This window comes from Neoarius graeffei, chromosome 11 (assembly GCF_027579695.1).
Source record: "Neoarius graeffei isolate fNeoGra1 chromosome 11, fNeoGra1.pri, whole genome shotgun sequence".
NCBI classification, from domain to species: domain Eukaryota; kingdom Metazoa; phylum Chordata; class Actinopteri; order Siluriformes; family Ariidae; genus Neoarius; species Neoarius graeffei.
Window position 1 is genome coordinate 53,964,471 of NC_083579.1, and position 24,151 is coordinate 53,988,621.

The following is a 24,151-nucleotide window of genomic DNA, read 5'->3' on the forward strand; positions in this document are numbered from 1 at the left end:
TGTGTGTGTGTGTGTGTGTGTGTGTGTGTGTGTGTGTGTGTGTGTGTGTCAGTGAGTAAGAGAGAAACTGAGCGTGTGAGAGAGCGAGTGAGTAAGAGAGAGAGAATAAGAGAGAGTGAGTGAGTGAGTGAGTGAGTGAGTGAGTGAGTGAGTGAGTGAGTGAGTGAGTGTGAGAGAGTGAGTGAGTGAGTGAGAGAGAAAGAGTGAGTGAGTAAGAGAGAGAGAGTGAGAGAGAGTGAGAGAGAGAGAGAGCGAGAGAGAGTGAGAGAGAGAGAGAGAGAGAGAGCGAGAGAGTAAGAGAGTGAGTGAGAGAGAGTGAGTGAGTGAGTAAGAGAGTGAGCGTGAGTGAGTAAGAGAGAGAGAGTAAGAGAGAGTGAGTGAGTAAGAGAGTGAGAGTGAGTGAGTAAGAGAGAGAGTGAGTGAGAGTGAGTAAGAGAGAGTAAGAGAGTGAGTGAGTAAGAGAGTGAGTGAGAGAGAAAGTGAGTAAGAGAGAGTGAGTAAGAGAGAGTGAGTAAGAGAGAGTGAGTGAGTAAGAGAGAGTGAGAGAGAGAGTGATTGTGAGTGAGTGAGAGAGAGTGAGTGAGTAAGAGAGAGAGAGTGAGTAAGAGAGCGTAAGAGAGAGAGAGTAAGAGAGAGAGTGAGTGAGTAAGAGAGAGAGTAAGAGAGAGAGAGAGTAAGAGAGAGAGTGAGAGAGAGTAAGAGAGAGAGTGAGTAAGAGAGTGAGTGAGTAAGAGAGAGAGTTAGTGAGTGAGTGAGTGAGTGAGTGAGAGAGAGAGTGAGTAAGAGAGGGAGTGAGTAAGAGAGAGTGAGAGAGAGTGAGTGAGAGAGAGTGCGTGAGTAAGAGAGAGAGTTAGTGAGTGAGTGAGAGAGAGAGTGAGTAAGAGAGGGAGTGAGTAAGAGAGAGTGAGTGAGAGAGAGTGAGTGAGTAAGAGAGAGTGAGGGAGAGTGAGTGAGTGAGAGAGAGAGAGAGACATCATGACTGTTACTACTCTCAGTGTAAATCAGTTTCACGGCGCGCGCGCACGCTGTTCTGTTACCGGAGACCGTGAACTGGGAATTTAAACCGGTTCACCGCCTGGTGTGTATAAATATAAATACCGTATATCCGGTCACAGTGACAATTCCGACTCCGTTATTTCCTTTTAGTTTTAGGCTGTTTTTATTTGTTTAGGAATATGATTATACGGTAGTCAGCTCGGAACCCCTTCCTGGAAGTTAGTTTTCCGGCGGATATCTCGGGTTTGCGACACTTTTTGTCCGGCGGGGACATGGAGCTGGTGGGGCGGCGCTTCCTGTGCGTGAGCGGCGGAGAGCAGCGCGAGCTGGGCGGCGCGGCGGCGCGGCGCTGGGGCTGGAGAGCCGGACTCATCCGCGCTGCCACCGGCCGCCACACTGACAGCCCCGCACTGGCTGTGAGTCACATCTCTCTACACTCACTCACACCAACACTGCTGGGGTTACAGTCCGGGTGGCAGCCGCTCATGGGCTCTTTCTGACAGTCAGGAAAGTTGAACGTTACAGTGTTTTACTCTCTCTCTCTCTCTCTCTCTCTCTCTCCCTCCTAAAGTTCAGCTCGTGTAACGTTAATGGTGTCGGGTGATTTAGTCAACAAACACTCAGCCGATTATTATTATGAGCCTGGACCTGGGCGTGTTACTACAATTGTGGGAGGAAAAAAAAAAAAAAAACGTGTGTGTGTTTATATCTTTGTGGGGACCTGGTGGGGGGAAAAACCTTTGGCAGGTCTCCATGAGGAGAATAGGGTTTTTTGTTTGTTTGTTTTTTTTGTTTGTTTGTGTTTTGTTTTGGGGGGGGGAAACACCTTGCAGCTTTTATTGAAAAATAAAATATATATTATCGGGGGGAAGAAAACCACCCAAAATGTTTTCTTTGGGTTATTGAGGTTAAGGTTGTGGTTAGGTTTGTGTGTGTATTTGTATCTCATTTTCTTTTATGTCACCTGTCTAGGGACTACAGATGAAAATGAGCAATTATGCTACCTCTGGCATATTTACATCATGTATTTTATAGTATTGTTCATGAATGTGCACTGTCCCTATCAAATAAACCAATACAATACTATACATAGTATTAATCATTATACCAGTAGATAGAAGGTTCTCACAAGGATAGTAACACAAACCTGTGTGTGTGTGTGTGTGTGTGTGTGTCTCAGTGAGACTCCTCTTTACTAATCACCAACCGTGATGACTGTCTCTTTCATATAAAGTCGCTGACTGTGGTGTGTGTGTGTGTGTGTGTGTGTGTATATACAGAATACAGGGTTTTATCAGCTCATTAGCTTCAGTACATCATCATTAATAATTAAGAATTATCATGAGCTATATTATAAGGGAACAGAGATGCTCTAAACCGGCACTCCTGTCCCTTATTCTTATGTATTTTATGAAACCAAACTCTTATATTATGCACACACGCGCATAGCTGTCATTTCAAGGATTATTAGCCCCGGTCAAATAACACCTTCCATGTGTGGTGTATTCTGCAAGCTCTTAATCTGCTTCTCCTAATAAAAAGAACTGTGTGTGTGGAGGGGGCAGGGGGAGGAGGGTGTTATCATTACTTATAAACACCTCTGTCTCCACTAAGAGGATGATTAGTTTGTGTGTCCATGTGTGTTTACAGCCTTATGTCCATGCATTGCTGATTTCTTTACAGTGGTTATGTGTTCTTTTCTAGCTTAAATTGAACTACTTGTTGGAAGTCCTGAAGCACTTTAACATCAGGATGTGACATACATTAAACATTTTATCATGATACATGAAGATATATCCCCATATTTAGGTTTGCTAAAAGCAAGAAAAAAAAAAGAATTCAATTGTGCATTTAATATGGAACCCCCTCATAACCACTCCTAAATTCATTTTGTAAATCAGAATAGGAGGAAATGAAATATATTCATACAAATACATTTACCTTCCAGTCTGAGTAACAGTGAAGTAAGTCAGCCCTGAGATATCTCAGGAATGTGTGTCGTAACGTATCACGCTATTGAGGTCTGCTTTGTCAGGTGATGTCATTGATGTTCTTCTTCACTTGACATAGCCCCCATTATTAAAAGCTATTACAGTGGTATAGGAAGAGTGTATTCACACACCACTTATCTATACATACATGTATTGAGAGCTTCCTACATGCTCACGTGTTTAGTGTGTACATGTGCCTGTGACTCTGTTGCGCACGTGTGTGTGTATCTCTGGTGAATGTGTGTTATTAGAATGCGCTCAGGATCATAATTGCTGACGTGCTCATGGGAAATGCACTCAGATTGGCTGTGTAAATATGTGATACTTTCCTTTTGATCCCACATGCCATCCGTGTCTATTTGTGTGTGTGTGGGCGTAGGTGGAGTTGTGTGTGTGTGTGTGTGTGTGTGTGTGTGTGTGTGTGTGTGTGTGTGTGTGTTTATGGGACTGCAGTGGATCATGTTTGTGAGAGTGTGTGTGAGAGTGTGAGTGAGACAGAGAGAAAGAGCAGGCTTGTTTGTCTTTGGGGACTCAGGTCTCTCACTATTGGCTAGATAACCGTCCCCGTGGCAACAACAGCTTAGTCGTGTGACTGACAGTTTTCCCTGGGTTACAACCACCTGCTGTGATGAAGAGCATGCTGAGAACACACACACGTCTTAATGCTCTTCATATAATTACTAACATGGTGTTGCAGCTTTCATGTTTTGTTCACTGATAATGCCACAACACACTGATTACAGTAATGATCAATATTTTAATTCGTAAACAAAAGGAAATGAAGAATAGGACTGACAAGGAAAGGCACTTGTGTGGAACTCATTAAATCTAAATAAAGCGCTTAATTTTTTAAAACAAGCTGATCATAAATTTAAGCCCATTAACAAAATGTTCATTTAAACACATTTCTGGACTTTCATTCCGTTTGTTTGTTTGTTTGTTTGTTTGTTTGTTTGTTTGTTTGTTTGTTTGTTTGTTTCTAATTCCCACCCAGCAGCTTGTCTTCCAGAGTCTAAGCTCATTGTGGTCTTAAAGATGAGTCAAATTTAAAAAGGTTTTCTCCTGCTGCAGACAACTAGCCAGAACACATTCGTTCATTTGCATTTCTTTGCTTGGAAATGAATACATCTGACCACGTGCTGGCTAACAGAGCAGAACAGTAGGAACCCTCTTCAGGTTACACTGCTGCTAATAGAACAAACGGTACATTTACAAGATCTCAAAATATCATGCGGTTTGATTATGTATGTATAATTACTGCCTGCACACTTCTTACATTGTTTTCCCACTTCTGCATGGGGATCAATGTGGAAAATTCCAGCTAATAGAGATGATGGCAGCTGGGCGGAGCTGGGGCTTGAACCCTCAAATCATTACCCAGCGCCTGAACCCTGTGAGTCACTATTGCCCCATTACAGTTAATTAACTGTTAAGAGCAGAGGTAGTGATTGAGCTGTAGTGACCAAAGTGGTAGACGAAAAATAAAGAAAGTAGACGGCTTGCTACTAATTAGGTATTAACCAATATACAATAGTTTATCTTTTCTTTTAGTATATGTGAATAATTATACAGTGTATTGAATTTTTAGGTTCAGCCTCACTTTCTGTACACGCACCACCATGTCTGTGAAAAATCCCCACACTCTTAAGTGACAGACTGAGGGCCGGTATAATGTTTGTTTTTGCTGTGTGTGTGTGAGTGAGATACATGGCTCTTACATGCCTCCAAGGATGCCACATAACTGAGAGCACAACAGGTCTAAATAATCTGTTCTTGTGTGTCTCAGGCTAAAGTACATTCATTTGTGTTACCGGACATGCAAATGACATGATTCATAGTGTGTGTATGTGTGTGTGGGGTGTTGTTGTTGTCAGCTTCCTCTGATAGTCTTCTGATTTTGTTCTGCACAGCATTAAGTAAAGCCAGATGTCTTTGTTTGGAATCCACCTCATCTCTCTCTCTCTCTCTCTCTCTCTCTCTGCAGCTGTGTCTGTGTTTGCACTCTGCTCTATTTAAGCATCTGTGTATGTGTTCTCCAGCACCACTCTGTCTCTTTGAATGTGCACACACACACACACACACACACACACACACACACACACACACACACACACACACACACTATGATTCCACAGTGTCAGTAACACAGGTTGTGTTTCATCAGTTCATGTGAACAGAAGCGAAGAAAAGAAGGTTCTGTACTTTGTGCTCTCTCTCTCTCACACACACACACACACACACACACACACACACACACACACACACACACACACACACACAACTGATGAGCATTTCTATTTCTCCTTAAGCTTGCCTCTATTTATATAGCAGTTGTTTCTGTATCATTTGTGAGCATTTGTGTGTAATGATGACTGTGTGTACTGAGTGTACTGTACTGTGTATATGGGTGAATGTGTGTTTGTGTGTGTGTGTGTGTGTGTGTGTGTGTGTGTGCACGCTTGAGCCATATATGGCTTTCTTTTCAGTTGACCCTTGACCTTTGGCAGATGGTTTGAAGCACTGCCAAAGAAGCGTTTGTGATTCTGCAGACCAGACAGATTGTGTGTGTGTGTGTGTGTGTGTGTGTGTGTGTGTGTGTGTGTGTGTGTGTGTGTGTGAGTGAGAGAGAGAGAGAGCACTGTAGCTTATCTTTAGTCCAGCTCAGGGAGTGTGATAATAGATCATATACACACACTACCTCTTGTAGAGAGACATGACAGTACTCAGTTCTTTCAGTCCTGTTCTCAGATAAGGCACAGCTAACAATGGTGTGTGTGTGTGTGTGTGAGTGAGGGGGGGGAGAGAAAAAGAAAGTCTGTATGCAGGTGAAGAGGAAGAGAGTTGTTTTATTCGCCTGAGTTAGTGTCCCGGGTGTGTGTGTGAGAGAGAGAGAGAGAGAGAGAGAGAGAGAGAGAGAAGACTGAGTATGTGTGTTTAAGAACACTGTGCATGTGAGAATCAGAGTTATGAGGAAGATGTATGCAGTGGCCTAGATTTATGTCCTTATGAGGTGTCAAGTTAGGTGTGTGTGTGTGGGTGTGGGTGAGAGAGAGAGGTAGCTGATGGAGATGTCAGATTTTATCCTTGCTAGGCTACACACAAAAAAAACCCCAACTTTAATTAAGGTTAACATCAAAAATATCTAATAATCAACAAGTACATGCACATTTTATACTGTATGAACCCATCGAGTCCCGGATCTTTCTCAGCTGACATGAGCACATGAATTTTACTTTTTTGGACAGCTGACATCTCTGTCAGCATAAAAATCAGACTTTTATACATTGGAATGAAATGTCATTTCTTCAGGACGATGGTGCAGCACACAGGATTACATACAGTACAGAATACAGGGATAGAGTCAATCCAGAGTACAGGGCCTGCTAATTAGACATGGCATCAGAGCAATAAACAGTAATGAAGCAACGAGAGGAATTTATATAATAGTGCAAACTGGTGCAGTGTGAATAATTAAGTTTATAAACAGCCAGGTAGCTATTTCTAATGAGCAGTATGTTATTCTACTGATCACAGCTCTGACTCTTCACATAGTCACACCTCCCATGAGGTGGATATGACTGAGAAATTAACATATTTAAAAGACTCTGTAATGTGATGTACAAAGATAATAATCTCAAATATGGTAGTTTGAGTTGTAGAGCTTCAGTATCAACATCTTTCTCAGGTTTATACTTGAGATAAATGGTTCTGGTCATGTGTCCAATCGCACCACTCACATGAAAATGATCTTTTATTTCCTGTATTCCTTCACATTTCTGTTTACATTTCTGAGTCATAAAAGACAGTTCCCTGGCCATGTTAGTTAATAAGATGGTATGTTAAATGCCAGATATACAGGCAATTAGACTGAAACATGCAGGACAGGGGCTTTTGGAGCCCATGTGCTTTTTCAGTGCAACTATAGAATTATATTATCATCATTCTGAATTAAATTATACCTGTATTTTAATATATTAAATAGTACCTGATGTATACATCTATCTATCTATCTATCTATCTATCTATCTATCTATCTATCTATCTATCTATCTATCTATCTATCTGTCTGTCTGTCTGTCTCTGTCTGTCTGTCTGTCTGTCTGTCTGTCTGTCTGTCTGTCTGTCTATCTATCTATCTATCTATCTATCTATCTATCTTTTGTTAACGCCATGTAGACCAGTTGGCCTGTCAGTTGTCAGGCTCTTACAAGGCTGTCTGTGTCTATTGAGAGCACACCTCATCTACCTACCTACCTTCCTACCCACCCACCCACCTATAGTTAACACCATGTAGACCAGTTGGCCTGTCGGTTGTCAGGCTCTTACAAGGCTGTCTGCGTCTATTGAGAGCACACCTCATCTACCACCGGCTCACTAAGCCTGTCGCAGCTTGATTGTATACATATTTAAATTTGTAAATACAGTGTGCTCACACAGCTGTCTATTAGCCATACAGTATAGCACACTACAGCTTTATTCTGAACTCCACTCACAACGCTACACTACACTATACTCACTATAGTATACTATATTACACTCTACTACACTATATACACTACATTATACTCACTATAGTATACTATATTACGTCCTACTACACTATATACACTATACTCACTATAGTATACTATATTACACTCTGCTACACTATATACATTACAGTATACTCACTATAGTACAGTATATATATTACACTCTACTACACTATATACACTACATTATACTCATTATAGTATACTACATTACATTCTACTACACTATATACACTACATTATACTCACTGTAGTATACTATACTGCACTCTACTACACTATATACACTACATTATACTCACTATAGTATACTATATTACACTCTACTACACTATATACACTACATTGTACTCATTATAGTATACTATATTACACTCTACAACACTATATACACTACATTATACTCACTATAGTATACTACGTTACACTCCACTACACTATATGCACTACATTATACTCATTATAGTATACTATATTACACTCTACTACACTGTATACACTACATTATACTCATTATAGTATACTATAGTACACTCCACTACACTATATACACTACATTATTACACTCCACTACACTATATGCATTACATCATTGCACTCCACTACACTATATACACTACATTATACTCACTATAGTATACTATAGTACACTCCACTACACTATATACACTACATTATACTCACTATAGTATACTATAGTACACTCTACTACACTATATGCACTACATTATACTCATTTTAGTATACTATATTACACTCTACTACACTATATACACTACATTATTACACTCTACCTCACTATATACACTACATTATACTCACTACAGTATACTATATTACATTCTACTACACTATATACACTACATTATACTCACTATAGTATACTATATTACACTCTACTACACTATATACACTACATTGTACTCATTATAGTATACTATATTACGCTCTACTACACTATATACACTACATTATTACACTCTACCTCACTATATACACTACATTATACTCACTACAGTATACTATATTACATTCTACTACACTATATACACTACATTATACTCACTATAGTATACTATATTACACTCTACTACACTATATACACTACATTGTACTCATTATAGTATACTATATTACACTCTACTACACTATATACACTACATTATTACACTCTACTACACTGTATACACATTATACTCACTATAGTATACTATATTACACTACTACACTATACACCCTACATTATACTCACTATAGTATACTGTATTACACTCTACTACACTATATACACTGCATTATACTCACTATAGTATACTATATTACACTCTACTACACTATATGCACTACATTATACTCACTATAGTATACTATATTACATCCTACTACACTATATACACTATACTCACTATAGTATACTATATTGCACTCTACTACACTATATACAGTACATTACATTATTACACTCTACTACACTATATACACTACATTATTACACTCTACTACACTATATACACTACATTATACTCACTATAGTATACTATATTACATCCCACTACACTATATACACTATACTCACTATAGTATTCTATATTGCACTCTGCTACACTATATACACTACATTATACTCACTATAGTGTACTATATTCCAGTCTACTACACTATATACACTACATTATATTAATTATAGTATACTATATTACACACTATTACACTATATTACACTCTACCACACTACATACACTTCGTTCACTACATTATACTCACTATACTATACTACATTACACTCTACGACACTACATTCACTACACTCTCTACAAATTATTCTATACTACACTACACTATACTTTATAACACTATACTGAAGTATGCTATACTATACTATACTACACTACAATATACTACCCCATTACACTACACTACACCGCCCTCATTACAGTACACTGAACTACACTACACTCGTTACATTACACTCAGTATGTTATACTACGCTGCAGTACACTACACTCACTATATTTCACTCACTATACTACCCTCACTGTGCTATACTACATTTATTACATTATTATCATACACTATAGTATGCTATGTTACACCACACTACAGTTGTAACTCTGCACTGCATTACACTACACTACACTCATTATGCTACACTTCACTCATGCGATACAAAACATCACAATACACTACGCTATACTATACTTATTATGCCGGACTACACTACTCTCACTACACTTCACCATACTCATTAAGTGACAGTACACTCACTAAACTGCACTACAATACATAACTCATTGCACTATACTACATACACTATGTGACACTATATTGCACTCACCACTACAGGACACTACACTAAACTCACTACACTACATTCAATACTCCCTACCAGAGATCTGTAATCTCACAGAACTGTAGTGTCTTCACTAACCAACCTGAGAGAGGGAGCTCACACACACGCGCACACACTTTCAACCGCTCAGTGAATTATTGATCAGAGAGGCCTCTCTCTCTCTCTCTCTCTCTCTGTGCGAGTGTGTGTGTGTGTGTGTGTGTGTGTGAATTTATCTTTGGACATGAGTCTAAAGACATGGGACTAAATGCGCAAAACACATGCTCATACAAGCAAAGTCACATGATTGTCTCTTCATGCAATCCAAGTTGGCGGACTGCTTTTATCTCCCAGACACATTTTCTCTCTTCCTTTAACACACACACACACACACACACACACACACACACACACACACACACACACAGAGTGTTTTAAATGCTGATGCTATAAGCACTTTTCTCCCCATGTTGGCAGTTGTCCAGGCTGAAATCTGATGCCTCTGAATGTTTCCCTCCCACAAGCCTGGAGGAAGTGTTTACTGTGTGTGTGTGTGTGTGTGTGTGTGATGTTTCTCTCCTGCAGGCTAGAGTTTACTGAGTGAGAAATGAGGCAGTCTGTCAATAAGAGATACTGTGTGTGTGTGTGTGTGTGTGTGTGTGTGTGTGTGTTGCAGATGGCTTGGAGGTGTGTGATTCTCTGTGTATTTATACATGGAGTGTGTGTATATGTGTGAAAAGCTAGCATGACCTGTTACAGCTTGTCTGTGGTTCATAGCCCAACACACACACACACACACACACACACACACACACACACACACACACGGAAGAAAGGAGCCACCCACAAGGGAACACAAACAAATAAACACAGACTTCATAAAGTATGTGTGTGGACAGAAGGGAGGCAGGAAAATGTTTCATTGTAAATACAGTGCACAGATATGCGCGCACACACGCACACACGGACTATAAAACTGTAACCCCATTATTATAACACGTGCAGAGGAAAATATTCAGTGTGAACAATGGCTACATAATACAGCACTCTCACTCACTTAATATTCACAGCACAGATGAAGCTCGTTCTGTGTGTGTGTGTGTGTGTGTGTGTGTGTGTGTGTGTGTGTGTGTGTGTGTGATATTTCAACTGGTAGTCAGACTGCTTCTTATGACTAATGATTGCTTCTAAATGAATAATTGCTGTTTTCCTTTTACTCTCTACACACACACACACTGAGGCATATACACTCATCAGTGCTAATGGCAAGAGAGCATGTAAATCACCTCAGTGTCCAACATGCATCCTTAGACCAGAGAGAGAAAGTGGGTGTGTGTGGGGTGGTGGGGGGATAAAAAGAAGAAGAGGAAAAGGTTAGTGTGGTTAGAGGTACACAGGGTTATAAAAGAGAAAGGTGAATTCAAGAGTGAGACTGTGTGTGTGTGTGTGTGTGTGTGTGCTGAAGGTTGTTGAGGGTGGACAGACAATCAGCCGATGAGGAGGGGGTGTGTGGGAGGGTAGAGAATGAGAGAGAGAGAGGAAGATGGAGCTGATCGTAGCATAGCAACTCAAGCTTTCTCTCTCTCTCTCTCTCTCTCTCTCTCTCTCTCTCCTTGTCTCTCCTTTTTCTCTCTCTGTGATGATCTTGACCAATGACAGCATCCCTGCAATATATTATACACGATTCTTCCCTTTCTCCTTCACTTGAGTGTGAGACAAATCAGTCGCCTGAGACACTCCCCTACAGGCACACGCGCACACACACACACACACACACACACACACACACACACACACACACACACACACTATGTGCTTATTAATGTGTGAAGTTAGCTTGCCCAGAGGACACAGATAAACAGATAAAGTGTGAGGGCTGGACTCTATATGATGACAGTCCATATATGTCCAGTTAATATCATCAGTGTCCAGATTTGCTTGATATGCTTGCCTCACACTAGTTGATAAATAAGAGGACTGCAAAGATTTGACACATTCAGACAGATGGTATTAGTTTAATAAAGCGCGCTGACTGATTCCTCTTCTGTTTCCTGCTGGTCTAAGCTTCTTTGTGTCCACAGGACAGGAGACGAGTAGCTCAAGTTTACTGACTGAACACTTTTACGCTTCCTGATTATTGCAGGTGAATCCTTGTGCCAAGTGATTTTTTTTTTAACAAAACCTGACTATGTACAGTATATGACAATCTAATGTACGCGATACTGTAACTGCACACAGTAGTGTTATTTTCACAATCCCCATAACTACCTCTGCATTTGGATAAATGCTCCCTAGATGGGCAGCATTTGCATGCTCCTGAGATAAAATCTGATTTTTCTTAGGTTCTTTGTTTTGTATAAGGACAGTATCACATGTAGGGGTGGCACGGTGGTGCAGTGGTTAGCACTGTTGCCTCACAGCAAGAAGGTTCTGGGTTTGAGCCCAGTGGCTGACGGGGACCTTTCTGTGTGGAGTTTGCATGTTCTCTAATGCCGCTTTTCCACTACAAACGCAGCTGAGTCGGGCTGAGCCGTGCCATGCTGAGTTGGGCTGAGTCGAGCTGAGCGGGGCTATTGGAATTGCATTTCGACTACAACCGCGCTGAACCGTGCTGGCTGGAAGTGGGTGGACACATTGGGTGGAGTTAGCGAAAGTGGGTGGACGTCACGTGATGTCGTTAAGCGGCGCAAACAGTGACATCAGTGAGCTTTTAAGCGGTAGTCTCACAACCCGGAGAGTAAACAATAAACATGGAGGACATGGAGTCGTTAGTGTTGCTGGTCTTGGTTCTGTGGCTTGTTGTCACCGACAACGCCAATAGATACTGGCAAGAGCGTATAGATGAGGCGAGGCGCATAAGGCTTCAGAAATTTTCGTAATTCTTCTTCTTCCGGGTTTACGGCGCTCGCGGGGCGTGTGTGGGCATGTGAGGACACTCCTCCTCACCAATCAGTGCACAGGGGAGTGTCTGCTCACGCCCCCAGCCTCACTCAGCTCGGTTTGGCTCGCTTCAGCCCCACTCCAAAACCGTGCGAGTTTTGGGTGCTAAGCAGGGCTGAAGCGAGCTGAGTCGTGCTGTTCTGAGGTAGTCGAAACGCGAGCCGTGTCGGGCTGAAGTGAGCTGAAGCGAGCTGAAGTGAGCTGAAAAAGGGTAGTGGAAAAGGGCCATAAGATTTCTTCCAGGTGCTCCGGTCTCCTCCCACAGTCCAAAGACATGCGGTTAGGCTAAATGGCTAAATTGGCCATAGGTGTGAATGGTTGTTTCACAAGCCCAGAAATGGGAGGGTTGCAGCAGGAAGGGCATCTGGCATAAAACTATGCTCCAATTAATATGACCTGTGGATCAGTAGGGTCCACATGGACCCCGACCTGGCAGCAGTGCTAGACAAGGAGGAAGAAGAAGGACAGTATTACATGTAGATTAACGTTTCAGAAATGTTTTACAGGGCTGCACAGTGGTGCAGTGGTTAACAATATCGCCTTGCAGTAAGAAGGGACCTGCTGGTCGACTAGGGCCATTTGCGTGTGTATGTGGGGGGGGTTTCTCCAGGTGCTCTGGTTTCCTCCTACAGTCCAAAGACATGCAGATCAGGTCAATTTGTTACTCTGTGAATGTATATGTGTTAATGGCAACCTATCTAAGGCTACGTTTACATTACGTCGAATCAGCGGATCATCAGATTAACGTTCTTAAAACGATTCGCGTTTACACTAAAACCGTTAGCCGTGCACACAGCAACACCAATACACGGATACGCTCGGCTCCGCAGGCATCCTGTGCTCCAAACCACTCCGCCCTGAACAGCGAGTGCCCTCTGGAGGGTGCGCACTCCGGCCCTGCGCAGCTCACACAGCGCGCGAGTGAAGTGTACAAGCCACGATTCGGGACTGAGCCGCTGTGTGTGTGATCCCAGCGCATGTCACTTACTACTTGCAAGTGGAAGGATGGCAAGCCTAAAGACAATCATAACTACACAATGGGCAGTATTTGCATCAGTATTTGCAGTATTTTCATACTTTTATACTCTTTAATGAAAGGTGATACAAGGCGGAAGTCCGCGCCGTTTTTCAGCAGTCGCGTCACATGACCAATGCCAGCGAATCAGGAAGGTGGATGTCACAGTGACGTTGTCCAATGAGGACGCCAGCTAGAGCTCAGCACAGCGTATTTGCGTATCTCAATGTTTACACAGCACCGGACCAGATACGATCTAGATTGAATACGTGGACGCTGGCGGATTCCCGTTTCCCGGCTTTTCCAGGTGGTTTAATGTAAACGGACAGTGCATCCGCGAAGAAAACGAGACAGATACGGTCTAATGTAAACGTAGCCTAAGATGTGCCCTGACTCTCACCCAGTGTCAGAAGAAGCAGCCTTTATTTGTTACATATGCATTACCACACAGTGTAATTCTTTTCTTTGCATATCCCAGCTTGGTAGGAAATTGAGGTCAGAGTACAGGGTCAGCCATGATACCGTACAGCACTTCTGGAGTAGAGAGGGTTAAGGGCCTTGCTCAAGGGCACAACAGTGGCAGCTTGGACCCCTGACCTTCAGATCAGTAACCTAGAGCCTTAACAGTTGACCCACTGCCAGCTCACTTGCAGTGGATAAGTGGAGTAGAAAATGAATAAATGAAATATTTTACAATGACAAAGTAATTTTGCCAACAACATGCCACATTGCAACATTTTTAAAAATAATGAATTAATTTCTAAGTAGTGATTTTAGTTCTTAAAATGAAGCATTTGCTTCAATATAGAAACAATTCATTCATTCACCTTCACTAATTGCTTTATCCTGATCAGGATCTCAGGAGCACTCGGCCCCGAGAATTCATCCCAGTTGGGACAATAGTCCATTACAGGACACCATACACACACTCACTGTCTTTCTCAAATTCAGTTGCACCTATGGACTATTTGGCATAGCCAGTTGACCCAGTACCTGCATGTTTTTGGAGAGTGGAAGAAACCAGAGGGAACCCATGTAAACAAGAGGAAAACATGCAGACTCCACCCAGAAAGTAACCCGAGCTCAGGATCGAACCCAGGACCCTGGAGCTGTGACACAGCAACGCACCACCGTGCCATCCAATAAGGATTGGAAACAATTTGTGACATTTTGCATAAGAATATTTTCACATGACCAGAAATGTTATCAGGATTGCTGTGATTATATTTTGGCTTAACAACAAACACTTTGGTTATTGTTTCATTAGCCAACAGGAGTGTTACCAAGCAACACATTACCATGCTATCTTCTATCAGTGTTCCTCATTTACACAGCAGTCAGCCTCTCTTCTTCCTTTTCTTCCTTCCTAACAACCTTTAATAATGTCAGTCTAATATTTCCATAAGCATATTCATAAACTTGAATCTGATGTAATCAGTGATTATATCGGCATGCCTAAAGCACACTGATATATACTGTATATAGCGCACCGCACCACTGCTGTTATACTGGATATCAGCACTCATGGGATGCCACTTATCTAGTCAAATTACTTAACCAGATTAGATGTTTAAAAATAATAGTAACCAAAAAGATAAGGCTATCGATTCTGCTTTTATGTTGCTTTCTCAATCTCATTTACATTAATAACACTATGTGGTCAGTAATCCTCTGAAACTTCGGTGTATATTGCTGCGTTTGAGGCGACGCTGCAACATGCAGTTCCCTGCCTACAACTGGTAAAAACCACAGAAAATATAGCCTCACACACTGTGAACAGTGTAAAGTCCCGCTTCTCGACTATTAAATGAGTTTCTAACAGTATTTGCTTTAGACCAGTTAATATATACACACACACTAATTTGTTAAATCTAAACATTGACCGTAATAAATCACTGTTTTCAGAAGACAAGCATCAACATCACTAACGTTAGCCGGGTAGCTTGCTGTTAAGCTACTCGGTACTGTCCACTGTTGTTGCTGTACTGCGATTTAAGTTCAAAATGTTGCATGAATGTTTGAAGTTTACTATATTAGTACCAGTAGTCACTTGGGCAGTTAAACTAGCTTTTTATGACTTTTACATGCTCTGACAGAGCAAATAAAAGGCACGCTTTCGTGGAGGCATTTGTGGTTTTTTTGTTGTTGTTGTTGTTGTTGTTGTTTTCACGCCGCACATCAAACGTCCTGATCTGGGAACTGACATCATTAAAACTTGCAAATTATCACTTACAAGGCAGCATGAACACAGCATATGATTAGTGTGGCAATTAGGCTTGTGCGATATAAAATTTTCCCTGCTTGTGAGTTTCCATTTTAAAATATTGTGCTAAACAATGTAATCATATAGAACCGATGGTTAAACCCCCCCCCCACACACACACACACATATTTCCACCATGTCAGGTATAAGGAAAGTAGAAGAGTGCATAATAATAGAATCATATGTGCAATTAGGAACTGTGGCTATCACAAAATCTCAGTTGGGTAGTGGATCTTTGTGCTTCTGCAGTATTGAGGGGTAAACATCCATCCATCATTTATCTATACCGCTTATCTGTTGTGGCTGACAGGGGAAGTTGGAGCCAATCCCAGCTGACTTCAGGCAAGAGGTGGGGTATATCCTGGGCACATTGCCAATCTATCGTAGGGCTAACACAGAGAGACAGACAGCCATTCATATTTGCGCCTGTGAGCAATTTAGATTAGCCAGTTGACTTAATCTGCATGTCTTTGGACTGTGAAAGGAAACCAGAGCACCTGGAGGAAACCCACGCAGGCACGAGAACATGCAAACTCCACACAGAAATACCCCATTCAGCTGAAGGTTCGAACCCAGAGCCTGCTTTCTGTCAGGCAACAGTGCAAACCACTGCACCATCATGCTACTGAGGTGTAAACAATGGGGGAAAACATTAAAATTTTTCTCCTTTTTTTTGGTTCTGATTTTTGGCCAAAATATTTCAGTGGCATTCTAAATAAATCTATTTAACTAATGTTAAATACATACTTGTCTAAAGTTAACAAAGTCCAACATACACTGATAGATTTATTTCATGTTAATCAACTCAAAACATTCCCCATTTTCCTTGGCAGAAAGTGAACAAGCCCATGTAAGTCAAGAGCACATGAGATGACAGGAAAGGAGCATTCATTTTCAGGAAGTGTGTTGGAGAGTTCACAACACCTGTGCAAATCATTCCAGATTCATGTGTGGCTCATCTCTCGTTATAGTGGCAGAAAAAGAGTTTCAGTAGCTGTGTGTCAAAACATTCTGACATCAACAAATAAATATCATATCTTTTGGAAAAATAAAATATATATATATATATATACTGTATTAATGAATATTGTCCATGCAGGATTCACCTAGCCAGCTTACCCCTTTCCAGACAGCCCAAGCATGATAATGTCCACAGGTTTGTTACACTAATTAACGCCCCATCAGAAACAATAGTGGATCCATTAATGGAACCCAACAAATTAACATATTTTACAGCAGAGGGGTTTGGGGAAGGCCACAAAAAAAACCCTTTATTTGTATGAAATTATGACATTGCTACATGTGTGTGGAAGAAGAGTCTGGAGACAGAAATCTTAGTTTCTTGGTCGTTAGCCTGTGCTACTCGCTCTTGATCGCACTGCTTTGACCGCTAGCGTTGGCCTTCCAGAAGGCCTAGGACGAGAAATTTTTAGTCCCTCTCACTATAAATCAAAATCTGATTGGTTAATTCATCCGTCACTTCCTGCATAAACATATACACTGCCATGGCCTTCTGTCTTGGCAATGAAGTCCTAATTAATGAGTGAACCATCTCGAAACTCTTCTCAGCCTAGAGACAACAAACAAACAAACAAAATCTCATTGGATAACTTGATTTTAATGTTTTCAGGACAATCATCCTTTCATTTCTGAAGCAAATTTGACAGAAAATGAGGGTCCTGACAGTTCCCCTCTGCTCTAATGTTAAATTGTGGCACTCATATACAAAATACATAAGAGCAGATCTGGTAATATAATTGGAATAAACATCACTGGACATCATGGCAGTGTAACATTGCGTAGGGATGATAATGTTATATTGCACGAGCTTGTGGCAATATAACTGTCCTGTTAGCACACTGTTTCTTATTCCCTACCAAATCCCAAGGGCATTGTGCTCACTAACCTCTATAAGTGCAAAGAGAGATATCAGGAGTGTGCTAAATATTCAGAACTATGCTTTCAGAAACTTTTTATGAAATGGCTATGGCTCTACAGAGAACAAGTGTGGGTTTGGATATGTAGTCAAAAAATCTGTGCACTATTTCATCACATATCGTCAATCTCGATTGTTATGATCAAAAAAACTCTTTATATTTAGAAAATACGATTTTTGTTACAATGGTAGCATTGCTTTGGAATATTAGGACTGTAGTATATTATTCTTGGTAAAGGCCTTCCTATACTTGAGCTGTACATTATAACAGGTGATGAAGCGAAAGGAATTCTGAGTGTTACGTGAATTTCTTCTGGTAAAAAAAAAAATCAAATAGCATAAAGTGACAGCTAGACAGAATGAGTGTTGTCTTGAGTATCAGAAACACTGTGCAGTAGTGTGGAATGAATACAGTTTGCTGGAGAACAATGACATGTGCGTGTGTGTGCGTCCGTGTGTGTGAGTGTGCGCGCGCGTGCTCTGGTTTCATAGGATGTAATTTGCTACTGAGGAAATGCATTTCACTGTGTGTGTGTGTGTGTGTGTGTGTAGTCATGCATCAGTCTGTTAGTAATTACTTCACTCTGTTATATGTTTATTAATTACATTAATCAACTGAATTGTGGCCGTGTGTGAGCCATGAGGGTGCTATTACGGGAATGTGTTTTTGATGTGTGTGTGTGTGTGTGTGTGTGTGTGTGTGTGTGTGTGTGTGTGTGTGTGTGTGTGTGTTAGTAATACTTCTAAACAACCCCCTCATCTCTCGCCCCGTGTGTGTGTGTATGTTAGTAATACTTCTGACATCTCACCCCTCCTGTGTGTGCGTGTGTGTGTGTGTGTGTGTGTGTGTGTGTGTGTGTGTTAGGTATGTGTGGAGTGGGACGGCGAGCCGGCAGCAGAGTGTAAATGGAGGAGGCTCAGGGAGGAATGGGAGGTGTTTGTACTGGAGCACGAGCTGGTATGGGCCAAGAGGAACAGCACCTCACAGGAGAACAGCTCTCCACAGCCAGCACTGGTAAGTACACACACACACACACACACACACACACACACACACACACACACACACACTTTTCAACACTGTCTCTACTGCAGCTGCTTAGAGAGACACCACTTAAAGGACAATTATTGATTTTCTTCTGTAGTTGTTTCTCTTTTCTCTTTCCACTTCCCGATTTTGGGAATTTGTGTCATTTAAATAGTTCTGAAGGCTGATTTTGATTGTGTGTGTGTGTGTGTGTGTGTGTGTGTGTGTGTGTGTGTGTGTGTGTGTGTGTTGATAGTTGTCAAAGCATAAAAGGTTTTCTGTCACCTGACTCCTACTCTGGAGTGAGTCATCCTTCTCTCTCTCTCTCTCTCTCTCTCTCTCTGTCTGTCTGTCTCTCTCACTCACACACACACACAAACTCCCAGGCTGTAGAGAGAGAAAGCAGATTGCGCTCTTGGCTTTTCCCAGCTCTGTGCCGAGCTCCTGCTCTCAGAGGAGATTTTGTGTATCTGTGTCCTGCCATAGTGCTCGTCATACTGGATTTGGGTTTTACTTATGTAACCATGCTGACTGGTTGTGTATGTTACCATGCTTACAGTCAGGCTAGGTGTGCGTTACTTTGGGTTACTTTACAGTGTGTAAGATGGAGTAACCATGTGTTATGAGTAGTAAGGAACTCCTTATGTCTGTCAAGTTAAGCAAAATCGACACTAATGCATGTGTGTTATATGATTGTGTCAGTGACCATTGAAACTTTCAAATTCAAAACTTGAATTTGATACTATTTTTTTTGCTGACACAAGCATGATTTGCTGATTAATGCCAGAGCATTGTTATTTTGCTTGGGCTTGCAGTTCTTTTGGTAAAAGCACAACACAAGGCTTCCTAGTGGACAACAGAAAAGCATTCGCTCACCATCAGCAGATCGTAAGTTCAAATCCTGATGTTGCCATAGCCACCCATGGCCAGAGTCATAAGGGCAAAACTGGCTATGCCATTCCTCTCTCCTCTGCCAATCACATTGACACTAGCCGTCTTATGTATAGGGAACAGGGTAGATAATGCTTTTCTGTGATGGGCAATTCCATGTAAATGTCAACCTCACCATGCAAAAATAAAGCAACAAGTAATACATCAAAACCACTCCCAGAGATATCACCTAAGCCTGTATTTTACAGATGTGAATAAGTTGAACCAATTTGTCACAAGAATTGTTCCCTTCGCCTTAATATGTCAGTCTTTCTTTCTTATAATGTAAAACCCAAGCTAAAATCAACTTTGATCATGTACAATTCTATATTATTGCCACAAGCCACAGAAATGTATGCTAAAATCCACAAAACAGCAAAACAATACCCATCCTAAATATTATTTAAGAACTTTGATAGTTTTAGCTGATATTTAGAGAGTTTTTCAAAGGGTTATGGTGGTTAAATTGCTGATTTTCTAAACATATGCCATGTCTATTTCAGACGCGTCACATCCATAACGGAATTTCGTCACATCCATAACGCTGACTTTTCCTTCCGAAACTCTGCATGAAATACAAAATATTTTAAACAAAGATTTTTTAATATTCACCTTGGACCCCTCTATCAAATGGATATCTCCATTTCGACATTAGGTTTACAATTTCACAGAGTTTGATAAAAATGTACAGTCACCCAAGAAAAGTGGTACTTTTTCTGTCACATCCATAACGCATCTTTTATTGGCATTTTCTGGCATGCCCTAGATGTACTATGGGAATTGTTCTTGCTCTATCACTTCTCCAGTATGGTACAGCCTCAAAATATGCAACACCTGTTTAAATACTGGGAGACAATAAAACATGCACTGGGTCATTTGTTGCCATTTTGAGTTCAAGTGTCACGTCCATAACGCTGGAATTGCTCTGATGCAGCATGAGTAGCAGTTCACAAAAATGAACCAAAGAGGTTCTCAGAGGAAGTACCGTGTTTGCTCCACAGTTGGTAGCCATCATGTGATGAGAAGAGATGGCTGGTAGGACGGAACTGGTAAGATTATATCCAGGAGTAAATGAGGAAGGGGAAGCAAAAAAATTAAGATTTAATGTTTATTTTGCTTTGTAAACAAACAAATACATATATTACTTAAAATACTTTAATTGGAGACTGAGACTACACTGTCATCCTGTCTCTTTTCACTTTAATGCCATTTATTCTCTATAGTCGCCTGAGAGATGTATATTAAACCCTTTGTATGGCTCTCAGTGACTGTGCATTTTGGTCTGTTGGCATGCTCTAAGTAATGCTACAATCCATTGCACTCGGAATTTGGACGAACCCAAACTCTGACACAGAAAAGTGTAACAGAAAGGTTACACTGGAACGCTTTTAAATTGGAAGTCAGGAAAATCGACTTGGAACTTTCCGAGTTCAGAGTACAGTTGGTTGCAGCATAAAAATGAGCAGATTTGTAGTAAAGTCTCAGTGTTACCACTAAAATACTGACCTCACGTAGAGTGACTGAGAAAGCAGGAAAATATTTTCAGCAGATTCTTTTAGCCAGCAGGTTATTTCTCATCTCATCTCATCTCATCTCATCTCATCTCATCTCATTATCCTGTTCTACAGGGTCGCAGGCAAGCTGGAGCCTATCCCAGCTGACTACGGGCAAAAGGCGGGGTACACCCTGGACAAGTCGCCAGGTCATCACAGGGCTGACACGTAGACACAGACAACCATTCACACTCACATTCACACCTACGGTCAATTTAGAGTCACCAGTTAACCTAACCTGCATGTCTTTGGACTGTGGGGGAAACCGGAGCACCCGGAGGAAACCCACGCGGACACGGGGAGAACATGCAAACTCCACACAGAAAGGCCCTCGCCGGCTCAGGGGCTCGAACCCGGACCTTCTTGCTGTGAGGCGACAGCGCTAACCACTACACCACCGTGCCGCCCAGGTTATTTCTATAATTAAAAATCATTATAAAACCTGTAAGTGAAATCTATTTGTATGTCATCATGAAAATGTCACTGCGCTACACTGCACGCACACAGTTCTTAAAGGGAATGAGAGAAGCTGATTTGACTGGATATTGCATTAGTGCACTTTCACACACCTCTTATTAAAGGAGATATGCAGAACCTTTATTTTTAAATACATTTCTGAGTGGATAGTATCGCCATCCTTGACTCTTGTATGCTGCATAAATGGGAATTTAAAAAATATATTTTTTTGAGAGTTAAAATCGACCGCAAAGTTGGCATTCGAGCTGCCCCGCTGAGCCAGCCAGCCCTGAGTGCGTGACGTCACAGCGGTAACCGGTTTTAAGACCGAGGCTTTTGACAGCTATAGACCAAAGTCATATGAATAAAAAGTTATGGTGAAAGTAAGAAATCCCGTTACCGACTTGCTCAACTAAGACTGATTTGACTTCATTGATTGTGGGTTGACTTTCATTAAAACAGGATGGGTGTTATAACTTATGCAACATACATGTACATGCATGCATTTTCACTGATAAAACATAAAAGGCTAATTAAATAATCAGATGAACTGAGACAATCACATTCTGAAGCAAATTAAATAATCTTATACCGGTAAGTTAAACAAACAATACAAGTTACATGTATTCATCTAAATGCAGGTAAACAACGAGTGTTGTTGTTTTTGTTGTTTTTTTTTTTTAATCCAAATGAGAGTTGGAGCTTACCCGTCTGTGTTCTTGCTTCTTGAAGGCCGACCTTGTGGCCAATTGTTTTGAAACCATCTGACTTTCAGTTGTTCGTTCAGTTCTCCGTTCATTCACTTCTTTCACGTAAGGGCGAGATATTGCTGCTGAGGCAAGCATATCCAGCGGAGAAATCAGACAGAGTCCTCAGTAAAATGTGGATAAATACAGAGTCCTCAGTAAAATGTGCAGAGTAGAGGAGAGACCGCTTCGTAGGCGCCCAATGTTCCCGTGAACTTCTCGCAAAACGCGTCCAAATCTTTGCAGTTTGAACATTCTTGGGCCATGAATGCAACATAAATCCACCTTCTGTTGTGTTGCTGCACCCACCAGTAACACGCCTACATGGCATGGCGATAAATTAGCTCAAAATGGAGGCTCGGAGTTGCAGTCAGGTCTGTGTTTTAGTATAGCGGAAATGGCGATGAGACCGATAGACTTCCTGCTGTGACATCACACATCTCAAGGTCATTCACTCAAACCGCTACCTGTATGAATCACTTTAATCGTAAAAATTACTACAGTGAAACCTCATGTTACGACCACTTCAAAATTATGACCACCTCAAAATTACGAACAGGTTTTCACGGTCCCGATTGCTTGCTTATATATTTCAGCGGCGCTGAATCGTCCACCGGTGAGCATGCTACATCATGCGTTCTAAAACCACCCATCTCAGCTCATGACCAAAGATTATTCTGTGCGATGTACAGTTGTATCTGTGACCAAAAACTTGAGCTGAATATCATATAGTGTAAACTCAGATTGAATGGTATAACTATTATCATAGGTTTTATCCATTCTGAATTAACAGTGAGGATCCGAAGTCAGGCTGCGTGGTATTTTCGGTCCACCAGCTGATGCCCAGATGTTAGTATTGAATTTTTAACGTTAATGGCTGTTTGTATGCAGTTGATAAAAGCCAGTGTCCCATTTTTATTGCAGTACAGCTGAGCAGTAGGCTCTGTAATGTACGATGGCACACTCTATTTGATCTGTTTGATTTAAAATAGTTTTCTTAGTGATTAAAGGCCACACTGAAGACCTACAATGCCCAGCCCACTGCTGCTTATGGCCATTTACGTGGTAAATGGTGTAACCGTGGCAACCAGCCTCTATTTGGTCAACGGACTGCAGAGATAAGAGAGTAGGCCAATGTTGTGTGTGTGTGTGTGCGTGCGCGTGCGCGCACCCTTACTTGACATTCTGCTCACTGTTTGTGTGTGGCCGTGCCTTTGTTTGATGAAAACAGGAGAAGTGTGTGTATGTTTGTGTATTAAGAATGGAGCTCTGTGTGTGTGTGTGTGTGTGTGTGTGTGTGTGTGTGTGTGTGTGTGTGTGTGTGTAAGAGAGAGAGGGGTGGTCAATTTCAATACTGCTTTCTGTACAAGTGCAGATGGGAAAAAGATAGATGGAGTGAAAGAGAGGAGAGAAGAAAAGTGTGGATAGATAGAACAC

The 24,151-nt window shown here is 41.3% G+C and overlaps 1 protein-coding gene across 2 annotated transcripts in view; it reads left to right on the plus strand.

Moving 5' to 3' along the window:
• Positions 1-975: 975 nt before the first annotated feature.
• The window catches only part of jmjd1ca (jumonji domain containing 1Ca), a 90,550-nt gene continuing 67,374 nt past the window's right edge, over positions 976-24,151 (plus strand). For both annotated transcript variants that reach the window (XM_060934203.1, XM_060934204.1), the window contains exons 1-2: positions 976-1,412; positions 18,868-19,017. In XM_060934203.1, coding sequence (XP_060790186.1) covers positions 1,269-1,412; positions 18,868-19,017 — 294 coding nt within the window. In that variant the 5' untranslated portion in view covers positions 976-1,268. The remainder of the gene's footprint in view (positions 1,413-18,867; positions 19,018-24,151) is intronic.